General features: G+C 43.6%; 1 protein-coding gene across 2 annotated transcripts in view; it reads left to right on the top strand.

The window, feature by feature from the left end:
* Positions 1-13648, top strand: part of VAPB (VAMP associated protein B and C) — a 50661-nt gene that overhangs the window by 25787 nt on the left and 11226 nt on the right. Inside the window, exon 2 of one of the 2 annotated variants that reach the window (XM_057702036.1) lies at positions 2208-2297. In XM_057702036.1, the coding sequence (XP_057558019.1) occupies positions 2208-2297 (90 nt within the window). Of the gene's footprint in view, positions 1-2207; positions 2361-13648 lie in introns of both variants that reach the window. The other variant, XM_057702035.1, reaches the window with a different exon arrangement.

Here is a 13648-nt window from a genome sequence, read left to right as displayed (position 1 = left end):
AGAATGGGAATAGCTTTTAGCATAAGTAACTACAAAACATAGCATGGCATATGCATTCCTAAAAATCTCCATCCTATACCAAATAGCACAATGAAAACATAGGGCTTAAGAGGCGGAAATGAGGTTAGGTGCATAACACAAAGATGGGAACCTGACATAAACAGGAGCACAGTTTTGCACACATTGAATGGCTGGGAAATATATACATACTACAGGAAATATGGCACTTTACTTTGAAAAAGAAGTGACGTTTGCCTCTGGAAGTGGGCGTTGAGAGAGTTGCAGTTTGTGAGTTACTGTGAAGTGCAGGAAGGAGAGCTACCTGAAATCACAGGACAGTGACACCTGGTGTGGACGGGTGTGGCACCCGGCCCACACGGTGAGCCAGGTTAGCTGGGGGGTGATTGAGGGGTGCATAGTTGTGTGTTTTGTGTATTTCTGTGCCACTGGGTTCAGCTGGGTGCAGTTCTCTGTGTTCACTTAGCGTTTCTTGCAGACAAAATCACACATAAGCAAATGTGAAATTCATTTTATGCTCAGGTTGTCCCCCTAATATGCACATCAATCACATTGAAACATATTCACGTTTTCAGAATAAGCTTTCTAGGAGAACTGGCTGTAGTTTATTTTTGGAATTGAGTCCCTTTTCCTTTATTTTCACCGTTATTGATTTCTTAATTTATATTTGTTAAGCCCATATCAGATTGATTTTTCATACCCAGAGCACCTCCAGAGGTGAGAAAGCAGCCTGAGGTTTTAATTTTGCTAGTGGTAATCCACGAGGTACTTTCCTCCTTGGTGAATGACTGTCAGTCAGTCTCCGCCTCCCCCCCACGCGCCGCGCACCACACATACCGTTTTACTATATGCCAGGTGCATTGCTGGACACACAGAAACTGGTAAGGTATCATTCTTGTCCTCGGGGGCTTAGAGTCTCACTGAAAAAATTTCAAGGCACAGGTTTAAATGTCTTTGTTGTGGATCTTCTTAGGGAGCAGATGAACCCACTTTATGTATTTCTTAGTTTGTGAACACAGGGGCACACATAGCTCCCCACCCCATCTCTCACTTCCTTGTGAACGTAGAGATAGGAATCTAGGAATCGAGAGCTTCCCTGGAGGAAACACAGAGATATCACTGATTTACGTAGTAAAGAGATGTGAATTTGAAAAAGGGTTGAAGGGGACCTAAGAGACCTGGTAGTTAACCATCCCTAGCGGTCAGATGTTGGAGAAGTTTCAGAGTGATGTAAATAGTATGATGCCAGTTTTGTTAACCCCCCCCCCCACTCTTGTATGTGTGTACTGTTTGTGTGAACATAGATGATGTAGAAAAATCTCCCATATTGTTAATATTAGTTACCTCAGGGGACAAAGGAAAGCTTATTAACTTCTTCTTTATACATCTTTTATTATTTGGCTCGTTTTAAGAAGCATGTTTTACTTTTTTAATTAAAAAATCTAATAAAGTAGAAAATGAATAAATAATAATAATAAAAAATACCCTCAGGGCACTTTGTTTCAATTTTCCCAGTACCCTGGGTCCTTAAAACTGAGCGTGGTATTTCAGGTGTGGGCTGCCCAGCAGGATCTGAACTTGCTGCCGCCTAAGATGATACTACGTTTTCTGCAGCAACCCTGTATTGTTGGGGGGTTTTGTGTTTATAGACCATTAACACCTCGAAGTCTTTCTTGCATGTGCTACTGTTCGCACACTCTGCCTTTGATAATCATTTTGGACCCAAATCTAGTCCTTTATATTCTCCCTGTTAGATTTCATCTTGTTATTGTGGAAATCAGTGTTCAACATAGGTTAAGAACTGGCCTTGGATTCAGGCTGCCTGGTTACAGATCCTAACTACCACTAATTAGCATAAAAACTTTAGAAAGGTAGTGTATCTTCCCAACCCTCAGTCTTCTCATCTGGCAGTTGAGAAAACTTTATCTCACAGTCATAAAGTTGTGAGGTGTCACGGAGACACTGTGCTAGAACACTCACTGGGCCAGGGGCCTGGTGGCGTGGTGAGAACTTGGTGAATCTTAGCTGTTACCGTCAGCACGCCAGCCTCAGCTCTTCTCTCCTGTCTGTCCTAATGAGATGGTTTTGGAGTCACCGTATTCCACATCCCTCCCGACGCCAGACCATCCATGTCTTCCTTCTGAACCATCCTCCTGAGATCCCCAGTCACGCTCTGTCTCATCCCGCAGGTCCCTTCACTGACGTTGTCACCACCAACCTCAAGCTTGGCAACCCAACAGACCGAAATGTGTGTTTTAAAGTGAAGACCACGGCACCACGTAGGTACTGCGTGCGGCCCAACAGTGGGATCATTGATGCAGGGGCCTCGATTAATGTATCTGGTAAGTCTGAGAAGGAAGGCCAACAGGGGGGTGGAAAAGGCCCCCTGGAAGCATGGGGTCTCTTAAAGCTTGTATTTGCAGTATAGCAAACTAAGGTGGTAGGCTTCTCCCCCTAACCCCGTCCCCGCCATTTAAAAGCCCTGTGGGGTCCCACTCACCTATTGTTTTTCCATAATTAAAGCCTCTTTAGTTTAATACTTAGAGCATTTGTGCCTCAATAGTTAGAGCAAAATTAAAGTGGTAACTTCAGACTTTACTTCAGAATGCGTTTGGTTTTCACTCCCTTGAAATTAAATCTGCCCTTTGGCAATAAATAAAAAAGGGCTAAACAAACTTAATTTTACTTTGTGGGAGAAAGCTAAATGGAGTTATTTTCTTATTTAAGCTAAATGATTTCTGACATTAAGCTCATGTCATTTCCAATGATTGGTAACTGCACTTTACGGATTGTGAAAGGCTAAGGGAGATGAAGGCTGAGGAAATTGGAATATATTCAAGGGTGCAAGTTTTGTGCATGTCTGATGGGTTTTTCCCCTTCTGTCTGAAAGTGCATATATTTTCCAAAGTCCAGATTTTGAAAAGATGCTGGTAGAGTGCCCAAATTGAGAATTGGATTTCAGAATTAAGGAGATGTAAGTGATGGGTTTCAGTTTAAATGTATTTTAGAAATGGAATAAACTTTTAGCTCATTAGAACTTCTGGATCCAACAGTGCCTTTTGTATTTGTGGAGGAACTATGGGGGAGTGTGTGTTAATCCTTTAAGTATCAAGAGACTGCCACAGAGGGTTCTACATCATTAGAAGCTACTACTTATTTGAGATGGGTACCTGCCTGGCGTTTTTCATGACAGATTTTGATTGTGATACATTTGGCTATTCATTTGACACCTAAAAGAAAATGACTCACCTCTTTGGAAAGATGTAAGGTGTTTCATTATCTGATCTTTTCTGCAAACTCTTACTGCCTACATCCATTGGTCTCATTATGGTGCGCCCACACCAGCTGTCCCCCTGTGTGTTTCTCTCTGAGGCTACAAGACCTGATTTAGACTCTTCAGGATAAATTAGGAGGGTGGGCGCTAACATTTATCGAGGGTCTCCTCTGTGCTGGGCCGGCACACATATTATTTCATGTAATTTCTGCTGTCTGCCCTGTGCGGGATGCATTATTACCTCCATTGTACTAAGAAGACCGGTGGCCACAGGCTCACTAAGGTGGCAAGTGAGAGAGCCGAGTTGTGGATTGTCCTGTCGGGCCTTGCTGCCCAGACACTCTGGACTGCAGCGCACTGGTAAAGGGAGGGACTCGGGTGCTGACTTTTTGGTGTTCTTTGGATCCATATGATTTCAGTTTTTCTGTTGAAATCAAGGCAAGCTGATATCTTTTATTCCGTTTTTAAAATTGACTTCTTTTTTACCTCTTGATTTCCTTGCCCATGTCACATTTGAGCAAGGTTATCAGTAGATGAGACTTACCAGTTATCACAGTAAAAATGAGGCAGCAACATCGTTTTCTGAATAAAATAGTCTCAACAGGCAGTTGTACAGTGTAGGTGTGCTTTCCAAAATTAAGTATATATGTCTGTGAGCGTACGTACGTGTATGTGTTTCAGAAAGATTCACCCTTCTCCCATCAGAGGAATGTTTTTAAAGTAATAGTTAACCCTGGGCATTTGTTTTGATTTATGATTGCCTACTTAAGGAAGACTAAGGTTTTGTGGTTGCGGCCTTCCTTTTGCAGATAAGAAGGTAAGGTTCAGAGAGTGGGCGTGATCATCTAGAGGCACGTGGCTGATTAGCGGCCGAGATGGTATTTGAAGCCAGTTGTTTGTCCTGATCCAGTGGCTCTTAGGTGACACTAAACTGCCTCAGCAGCGTTAGGGGATGGCCCCACTTACAAATGAATGTAAAACAAAATACCTCGGCTCTCAAAATGTCATGTACTTGGGGAAGAAAGAAATTGAATAACAAAATGTCGATGCGTCTGCAGGCCTTCCTCCTAATGAGACAAGATTATGTTTACACATGAGAAAGGGCTCCTTTGTTTTTATTTGGTGTATATGGGTCTCAGTGCTTGAGGTGCACCTGAGTGAAGCCAGATTTTGTTGCATTTCTGGGACAGCCTCATCCATTGGCAAAGGAGGCCAGCATCCAATTGCTGCAGTTTTCCATGCTGAGGGGCCAGTGTATCATTTATTAGACATTCATGTCTTGGGGTAAAAAGCACTGCACTTTTCCAAGGGTCCTCTTAAATTGCATCCACATGGTGGCATTTAGGTGAGGACTTGGAGTTCCCGGGTTCCTTTGGGTGAGAGACTGTCCTGAGGAGAAGGAGGGGCGCAGCAGATGGGCAGTACGGAGGGTTCCGGGCCAGCCTTCCCTTCTCCGGCTTGTGCGCGGGGCCAAGCTTGGTTGCACCCACTCTACTCAGAGATCACTAGGTTTGGGGTTGGAAACCTGAACAGGAAGCCCAGCCCTGCTGTGTACCTGTTGGCTGACCTTTGGCCAGTACTCTAACCTCTCTAAGGTCTACTTTTCTCATTTGTAAGGTGGAGAACGTGGTATTCACCTCACAGAATATATAACCAATGCTGAAGAATTTTAACTGGTACAAGAATGGGATTGCATTTTTCTTCCACTAGCTTTGCCAAAAACTGACTAGTTTCTTTTGAAGGTGGATTGTACATACTTGAATTCCCTTTTTAGAATTAAATCAATTTCTGTACATTTTACTAATTTATGATATTTTTCTAATTCTAAGAAGAAATTTTTGTTTTTCTTCTTTCTATAATATGCATTTGTTTTATAGTGAAAAGTCACTAGTAAATTTTCAAATACAATCTATAAAAAGGAGGTCATCAGGGCTTCCTAGGTGGTGCAGTGGTTAAGAATCCGCCTGCCAATGCGGAGGGCACGGGTTTGATCCCTGCTCCAGGAAGATCCCACATGCCATGGAGCAACTAAGCCCATGCGCCAAAAAAAAAAAAAAGGAGGTCATCAAATCAGCATTGCCCTGCCTACCACACGGAATGTCACAGCATACCTGAAAAGGACATGACTAGTACATTATTTTGTTCCCATTTCTGAAAACCCTTAGCATGTGCTAGCTATTAGGAAAGGTTATAAATCATTCTTTGAGAGAGGGAGGCAAAGGCAGGGGGAAAGAGGAGGAGGAGGATGGTATCTACCCATGGAGCTGGCCAGAGAGACTGAGGTTTTGAAGGCATACGGATCAGGGTTTGGATGGAGAATTGAGACTTTCTAGCTGTCAGATGTCTTTCAGACACACCCTGTGAAACTTATTAGCTGTCAGCTTAATCTGATATTCAGGGGACCTTACATTATGCATCAAAAGTCCAGACTCTGACCTGTCATATATTTTCTTGAGAAGATGACATATCACTTATTGTGTCCTTAAAACCAACGAAACACGCCCCCCCCCAAAAAAAAAACCCATTTTATAAACTGAGGTGGTAAAGTTACAGTTGCAAACAGGTATAACATAAATTTTTTGTGTCGGTAGGTGAAAACATGTGGACCTCTTTCCCAAAGGGGTGTTTTGGGATCCGGTCACTGAGGTCTCTGATTGAGTCCTTTTCTTTGTCCTTTACATAGGTGCTCCTTTCATGTCTCTCTGTAGCCCCTTCTGGGACTCTGTGCCTGATGGGTGAGGCAGCAGTAGGTGGGAGGGTGCTGTGCGCTTGGTGTTTGCATTAATTGGCCCCAAATGCCATGGTTTTGGCCCCTTCTCTTTGATGCACGCCATCTACTAGAGATGGTTTTGAATTATTCACATCTGGACCTCAGCAAAATAGGCACACTTAAATGGAGATTGGAGAAGAGGAGATTGGATTTTTTCCCCCAGAGATTTTAAATGCAAGGAAAATAGAACTTTTTGAATTAATGAATTGTTTGAAGCAGTAGGGGGGGGTCTCTCCATTTGTTCTAGCTTTATAAATTTAAATCTGTTTTCTGAACTGTCTAGTGGGAAAATATTTTTAAGGTAGATAATTTCTGCAAACGTCTTTGTGGTAAGCTGTTAGTGATTGTGAATTTTTTTTTGAACACTGCGGTTTAATAGTGAGGGAATTTTCCATTAATATTCCAAACCATGTTTGCCAGCGGATACAGCAGGTGAAGTGGTAAAATTATGGGCCCATCAAAAGTACTTACGCTTCCTGTAATATGATATTAAGTTTAATATTTGTATAACCTTCACTGAATTCTGATTTCACTGAAGTAGCATGCACGCTTCCAGTTGCAGTTCAGTTATGCATATTGGTTGCCTGTGTACCAAGCAAATTAGAAATGCAGAATATCTTTCTGGGGGGGCATTGGAAAGAGTCATTAAAGATACCAATATTTAGGTAAAGATACCAATATTTAGGTACAGATGCACTTTACTAAGTGTACCTGGGGAGTTGAAAGTAGATTAAGGACAAACACAAATCTTCTAGTGTCTGAATCTGTATTTTAAATTAAAATTCAAAGAATTAAGGAGCAGTGTTCATTCCTGACATATAGCCCCTTTTAGCATTTATTTCAATCACATTTAAAGCATAAAGTTAAAAAAAAAAAAGCATGACGTTCTTCCAGTAAAATCCTGAGGACAGAGAATGAATATCAGCAGCTCTTCTTAGATGGAAACATTGGTCAGTTAATGTAATTGGGTAGTGTTATGATTGGTAATTAATCCTTTTAAGATTTTGCTGACTCAGTCTAATGGAGCAGCTTGCTTGCCCTGAACCAGCCAACCTGGGGCTGCAGCTTTTAGGTGATTAGCACCAGAGTCTAAGTGCACTGGCCTTAGAGGAAGAAGTCAGGCATTCATATGTCAAGTGCTGATAGTGGGAACTAAATTTGGAGCTTTGGGCATCTAACAGCAACATTCTTCTCTGTTTGATCATTTGCTTTGGAAGTCTCTGATACATGAAACCTTTTTATAAATGGTTTTCATGAACCAGCTTTGCTATTCTGAGATAAGAACAACTCACATTCATACTTAAAAGATGTCTTTAATCTTTTTCACCAGGTGAGATTCTGGTTTAAAAAAGGGGCGGATTACCAACAAAAATTAAGCTTAATCATGCTCTTAAAATTTTTTTTAATTTTACTATAATATTTAAGTTTCTTAAGAAGAAACTTGTGAGGTTTTTTTTATTAGTATAACAATTTCCTTATTCTTTATATTTTCAAAGATCACGATCAAGAGGATTTACCCAGGTACATTTCAGTACACCTCGCTTAGCTGAGGGGAACTTCAGCTCCTGCAGCGGGGCTGAGGAGCACAGAGTGAGCAGGGTTCCGAGCAGCCAGGAGTAATGTTCTTGTCACTGGTTCCAGTACCTGGGACACTTACACACCTAGGCTCCCTAGTCTTGACTCTCCTGTTTGTACTTTAGACTCTCTGTTAACCCTGTTCTGATGTCCAGCCCATCACAGGCCAGAATGAAGGGAAAGGGCTACGAGAGGTAGCCACAGTGAAGGCCTGGACAGGAACACTTCAGAGAACAAGTACGGAGAGAGAGCAGTAGGGATCTAGGTTTCCCTGAGCCTCAGGGCAGACTGCTCTCCCTACGCAGTGAATCGATCCCAAGGCACCTCGCTTGTGGGTCTAATTAAGACAGGGTTTAATGGGCGCTGATAATCAGAACATGAGAGTACTCAGGAAAGGCCGAGTGGTATTCCAGTGTAAAGTGTTAATGGAGATAGGAAAGTGTGTTGGAGTTTTGAAAAAAGATGTCCATTTTAAAAGATATTTATAAAAAAGAGCGAGTGAGTCATGTTCTTTGGCCAGTGCCTGTATATTGCACACCCCATTTTCCAGTGATGCTGAGGTACATTTGTACTGTAAGCTCTGCACAAGTGAATTAATCAGACTATGAGGAGTTTGTTATCGAAGACGGTCTGTGCTGAACTGGTGAAAATCCTGTAGAGAACATAGACAATTCAATGTAAACTAGTTTATAAATATATAAAATTAATTATTTACCCTCTAGACTCAGAGTTCCATTCATGGGCCCCTGAATAGGCAGAGGTCCAGGAAAATAGTCATGTTTTCAGCATTTTGAGCATCCTAAAGGAAATATACATTTACTCAAGATAACAGCACCGAGTCTAACTTAAATATCTGATTGCTTTGCTTTAGGCTAGAATTCTGTCACCTCATTGTGGTAAGACTCGTTATCATAAGCTGATGACAGAGTTCTGGTTTGTCTCTGGTTTCAAAAAAGTGGAGCAGTGACTTCATTATGACATTGTACATGCAGTTTGGTAGAGAACGGTCTTTTGACAGAGACATAAAAACAGAGAGAGATAGTGAGAGGACAGTGGTGATGAGAAGATTGGAAACCAGTGTCTTAAACCACGAGATGAATAGTGAGTGGCTCTGGGAAGTGGGACGGAAGAGAAGCCAGCTGGTCGAGGATTAAAGAGGGTTTCCTCTCTTTGTGCTGCTCAAGGATATTTCTGGAGGGGGCATGATTCAGGAGGGCTTTGAATGTTGGAAGGGAAGAAGGGGCACACTCTTCAACCAATAAAAAGCTGCAGGTTACTTCCCGGAATGTGAGATAGTAAAGCATGACGTCCTGGTCTCAGTTTAATTGGGTAGAAAAGGCACACCTGTGGGGAGAGCTTTGTATCAGTCGTGTCCGATGGTAGAATAAGATCCCCAGGAAGAACAGGCGTGCGAAATAGCATTCCAGCAGGAGCTGCGGCGTGAGGAGGTGCCCAGCAGCTCCAGGTGCGGTTTCCGGGCCAGCAGCAGCAGCAGCTGGGAAGAGGTTCTCAGCCCCACCCCTCACCTGTTGAATCAGAAACTGGAGTGGGACCCTGCCACCTGTGTTTTAACAAGCACTCCAGGTGGGTCTGATGCACGCTGAAGCTGGAGACCCCCTTGTTACAGAGTCAGATTAGTGGGAGACTGAGTCACATTGAATCCCAGGAAGGTGTGACATACTGAGATGTGAGTAGGGCAGGGTGACGGAGAGGGGTGTGCCGGCCACCTAGGGCCATCGTGATAAGAGGAGACTGTGGTAATGACGAGGACACCTGCGTGTGGGCGGGTGGCCAGCACCCTGTGCACCTGTTGGACTAGCAGGGAAGCCTGTTGTTGGGTCATGCCACAAAACTGAGAGAATTGATTGTTTTTTACTCGGGAAATAGGCTTTTTTTGGTAGGAGGTTTTTGGTCTGACAATATCGCAGTGGTGAATAGGGTGTATAGGGGGAGATTAAATTTGTAGGGTTGTGGGGGCTGTGTGGGGTAGCTTGTTTGAGAGAGAAACTGGGAGGAGGTGGGAAGATCTAGCTGGAGGAACTTAGATATTGGGGGAGGTCTGAGCTGAGATTGTGGTCACGTAAACAGAGACATTTTAAAGATAAAGTTCTGAGATTAAAAAATAATAATAAAGCATGTGCTGAGGTGCTTGTTAAACTTTTATTCATTTGCTCTGTTGCTGTTATGATGTAGATGAAAATGATCTGTGACTTTTTGGGTTCTTACAAGAAGCTTTTATGGTGCATTTAAACAAGTCATTTCTCTGAGGTGAGTGGGGGTGTGTGTGTGTGTGTGTGTGTGTGCGTGTGTGTGTGTTAAGTAGCTTGTATTCTGCATTTCTTCTGAAGAAAGTCTGATCTTACTGATCCAGTGTTTTATGACCATGAAGGCCCTTTCCTAACAGGATCCCACTCTTGCAGTCTGCAGTACAGCAGACATTGTATCACAAAGCGTTAATGCTGGTGAGTGGTGACCTGGTCTCCAGGCTGTCTCCTGGTAACAGGCTTCTTTTAATATAGTATCAGCGATACATTTTAAAAGTAGAATAGATGGTTCATTTAAGAGGGTTTTATCATCAGTGTCTCTTGTAGTCAAGTGAAATAAATTAAGTTAATGGGAAGCTCTTTTACAGCCTGTCATGGAAAAAAGTACATAATTTCTGTCAGAATTTGCATGTATGTGGCTGAAAGAACAAACGATTGACAGCATTTATTCTGTCATGTCTTCATAAAGTTCCAGCTAATAGGGTAGAGCAAATTGAATTTGACATGAGGTGATCGTAGCTGAGAAATACAAACTTTTGGACATGAGTTGGGGGCTGTGTTAACTCAGCAGGATGCAGATGCTGGGGCCCAGCGAGGGTTTATGAAATTTCACAAAGCCTGGGTGCTCCTTTACCTCCTCCCTCTTGCTTGCTGACTGGGGAGCCTGCAAGAAAGGAGAGCTGGTAGGTGGCAAACACCTTCTTTTCCACCTGCTGCTGTAGGTGGAAGGAGCACTGCTGCAGAGGGGGAGGGGCCGAGCATAGTCTCACACCCTGCGCTTCCTGAAGTTCACCAGCAGCCACCATTTTCACTGTCAGTTTAAAGTTCTCACCTCGCCAGTCTCACCAGTGCATTGGGCATCTGTGTTTCTGTTTCATGAGTCCTCACCTTTACAAGAGGGGTATTTGACCTGCCACCTCTGCTGTCTCCAGTGCTCGTGTAAGATGATTCGTTACCACCAGTACCCACTTCTTTGTGTGCTTACATTCTTGTTGAGCTCAGAGGTCTAAGCGTAAGTTATATCTTCTTGAGGTCCATCTAGCTCTGCACTCTGGCGACTCATCAGGCAGCCTGCTCTGGACCTGGAGTTGGGCTGGTGACACCTGCAAGGTCCAAGGGTGGCAGGGGGTCTCAGCGCACCCTTCTGCAGACGGGGAGCAAACAGTTGCAAGGTGGTGTGGTTAGTGGAGCCCAGGGAAGCTCAGCTCCTCCCTGTAGGACACGTGCACACCCATGTGTGCTTCTCTCTCCACCCGAGGCCCGGCTACAAATTGGGTTTGTGTGAAGCTGCTTTCTCTTGCAAACTGCACGGTCGACGAAGAGGAGGACTGCACAAAGCCACCAGTGCCTTCGCTTGAGTTATTAACCAGACCCTTTCCTCCTGGAGGGGCCCGTGAGGCAGCTTGATGTAGAATAATGGTGCTCAGCCCTTTTGGTCTCAGGGCCCCTTTATACTCCCAGAAATCAAAGACCAAAAGAGCTTTTTTTGGTTCGTGGGGTGTATCAGTACTTATCGTATTGCAAATTAAACTGAGAAATTTTAAAAGTACTCTTTAATAACAACTTTAATAAGTCCACTAACATGCAAACAGTAATATTTTCAGTGAAAAACAGCTTTTCAAAAAAAATTATGGCGTTATTTGATATGTGTTGCAAATCTCCTTGATTTCTGGCTAAATAGAAGATGGGCTGGAGCCTCTCAATTGCGTTTGCATTTCATTCTGTTATAATGTGTTGTTTTGGTGAATGTATGTAAAGTAAAACCACCTGTACCACAGATATGTATTGGAAAAGGGAAGAGTATTTTTAGTAGCCTTTTCAGATAATTAAAGACATTATTCTTTGATCCTGTACCAAAACTTGACATGTGACACTTTCTTAAGGTTTAGTACAGTGTAATATCTGACACCATGTCAGTGAACCGTTTGAACTTTGTTTCACTAAAATGCATTGGTTTCTCTTACACTTGATGGCTTTGGCAATATTACGCTAGCTGAGTTATACAGATCTTCCAGCTGTTGACATATTTCATTATACACTATCAAAAAAGTACATTCGTTACTATTCCCTCTGATCTCATCGGAAGTCTTTAAATGTTTAGGAAACTGTGAAGCTCTTGGTGGCAGAGAGGTTTTCCAAGATTCTAATTTTTGTTTGAAAGCCTGGATTTTATCACTGGCAACAACTGTAAGTTGTTTTCCTTAAAGTGACAGGCTCACTTCATTCATTTTCAAGAAAATATATCTGCCACATACCCAGGTGTGAATAACCATAGTTTTTCTGTCAATTATTCTTTGAATTAAATGGTTCCATGAGAAAGCATCCAGTTCAGCTCACAACCCGAACAACCTCACAGGTGCTTTTCCCAGGGCAGCAGAGATGCTTGACGTGTGCCTGTCCCTTCATTGTACCGAGCGCTGAGATGCGTTGTCAGGGGTTAGGATTTCGTAAAGTCCACGCTCAGGCACCAGCAGTGTCACCCAGCATTGCTTTTGTGCTGACCGTCACTGAGAATGTCAGTGCAGCGGAACAGGCGTGGAGCATGTGATGTCTTGGTGCTATCATGACGGACCACCTGAGGCGCGGGTCTCATGGTCTGCAAGGAACGCTTTGAGAACCTGTGGTGTGGAGGTCGGACTGTGGACACAAAGTCCGTGTGGAGGTCTGGTTCCGTCAGTTCATGCGCTGGCCTTGGGACCCAAGGGATGCTGCTTAGCCTTTCTAAGCCCTGTCTTCTCATCTAGAAAATGAAGACATGGCCCTCTTCACGATTGTTGTGAGGACTGATGGGAAAACTAAGGAAAATACGCCTTCTTTGGTGCCTGGTCCATACTAGGCGCTAGTGCAAGTTATTTTCCTTTCTCTCTGAGGACATTGTGAAGGCACTGGGGATGGGAGCGTGGGGCGAGGTGGAGAGAGAAAAGGAAGGGTCCGTTTGCCTTAGGACGTGCCTGCAATCCATGCTCTTCTTTCTGGCTTGCACCTCCTGGAGGAAGGGGGAGAAGAGTGGAAAGGGAACCGCAGGTCTTCCTGGGGCTCTTTGTGTGGGGTTGTCTTAGGGTCTCTGGACCCATCCTTTCTCTGCGTGTGACCACTGGAGCTAAAGAGCCAACTTCTCTGACAGTTAGTGGTGTCTTCACATTGCACTCATCTCCTGGGCATCAGGCTCTTTACAGATGATCCTAATTCAGCCTCAGAGCCCTTGCGGTGGGTGACTAGCAGCCATTCACAGCTGGGAAAGCAGAGCCTGAAGGATGAGGCAGTTTTTCTATCAGAGCTGTGCCCTACTGAAAATCTTAGTGTAGTCTAAGGACAAAGTTCTTTTCTTTCCCATTCTAAAAAATAGTAGAGCGTGATTTTGTCACAGCCAGGTGAGATCTGAAATTCTCAAATTCAGTTTAATTTTTAAAAATAAATATTAATCTGATAGTAGTTTGAAGACTGTGATCCACCTCCCCCAAAGGGTGCCAGTCCCTGTCCAGGGATGATCACAGTGCACATGAAGACACTGGCTTCTTCCTTTATCACATGCATCTTCCTTATTGTAATCTTGTAGGTGGAAAAAAACGCAGTGGGAACTTAGCTTGCACAATAAGAGTCCATGGTTTTGACCTGCTAGTCTGGTCATTTGTCCCAGAGGTTAACTGTCAAGCTCGAGTGTGTAGTGACGTTCCAGATCTGTTCCAGCTCAGTGATGCCAGAGGCAGAGCTGTCTCCATACCAGGTCCCAAGCCACCAGCAAGGACT

Source organism: Hippopotamus amphibius, chromosome 12 (assembly GCF_030028045.1).
Source record: "Hippopotamus amphibius kiboko isolate mHipAmp2 chromosome 12, mHipAmp2.hap2, whole genome shotgun sequence".
Lineage (NCBI taxonomy): Eukaryota > Metazoa > Chordata > Mammalia > Artiodactyla > Hippopotamidae > Hippopotamus > Hippopotamus amphibius.
Note: the sequence above shows the minus strand (reverse complement) of the source record. Positions and strands in the feature narration are given on the sequence as shown.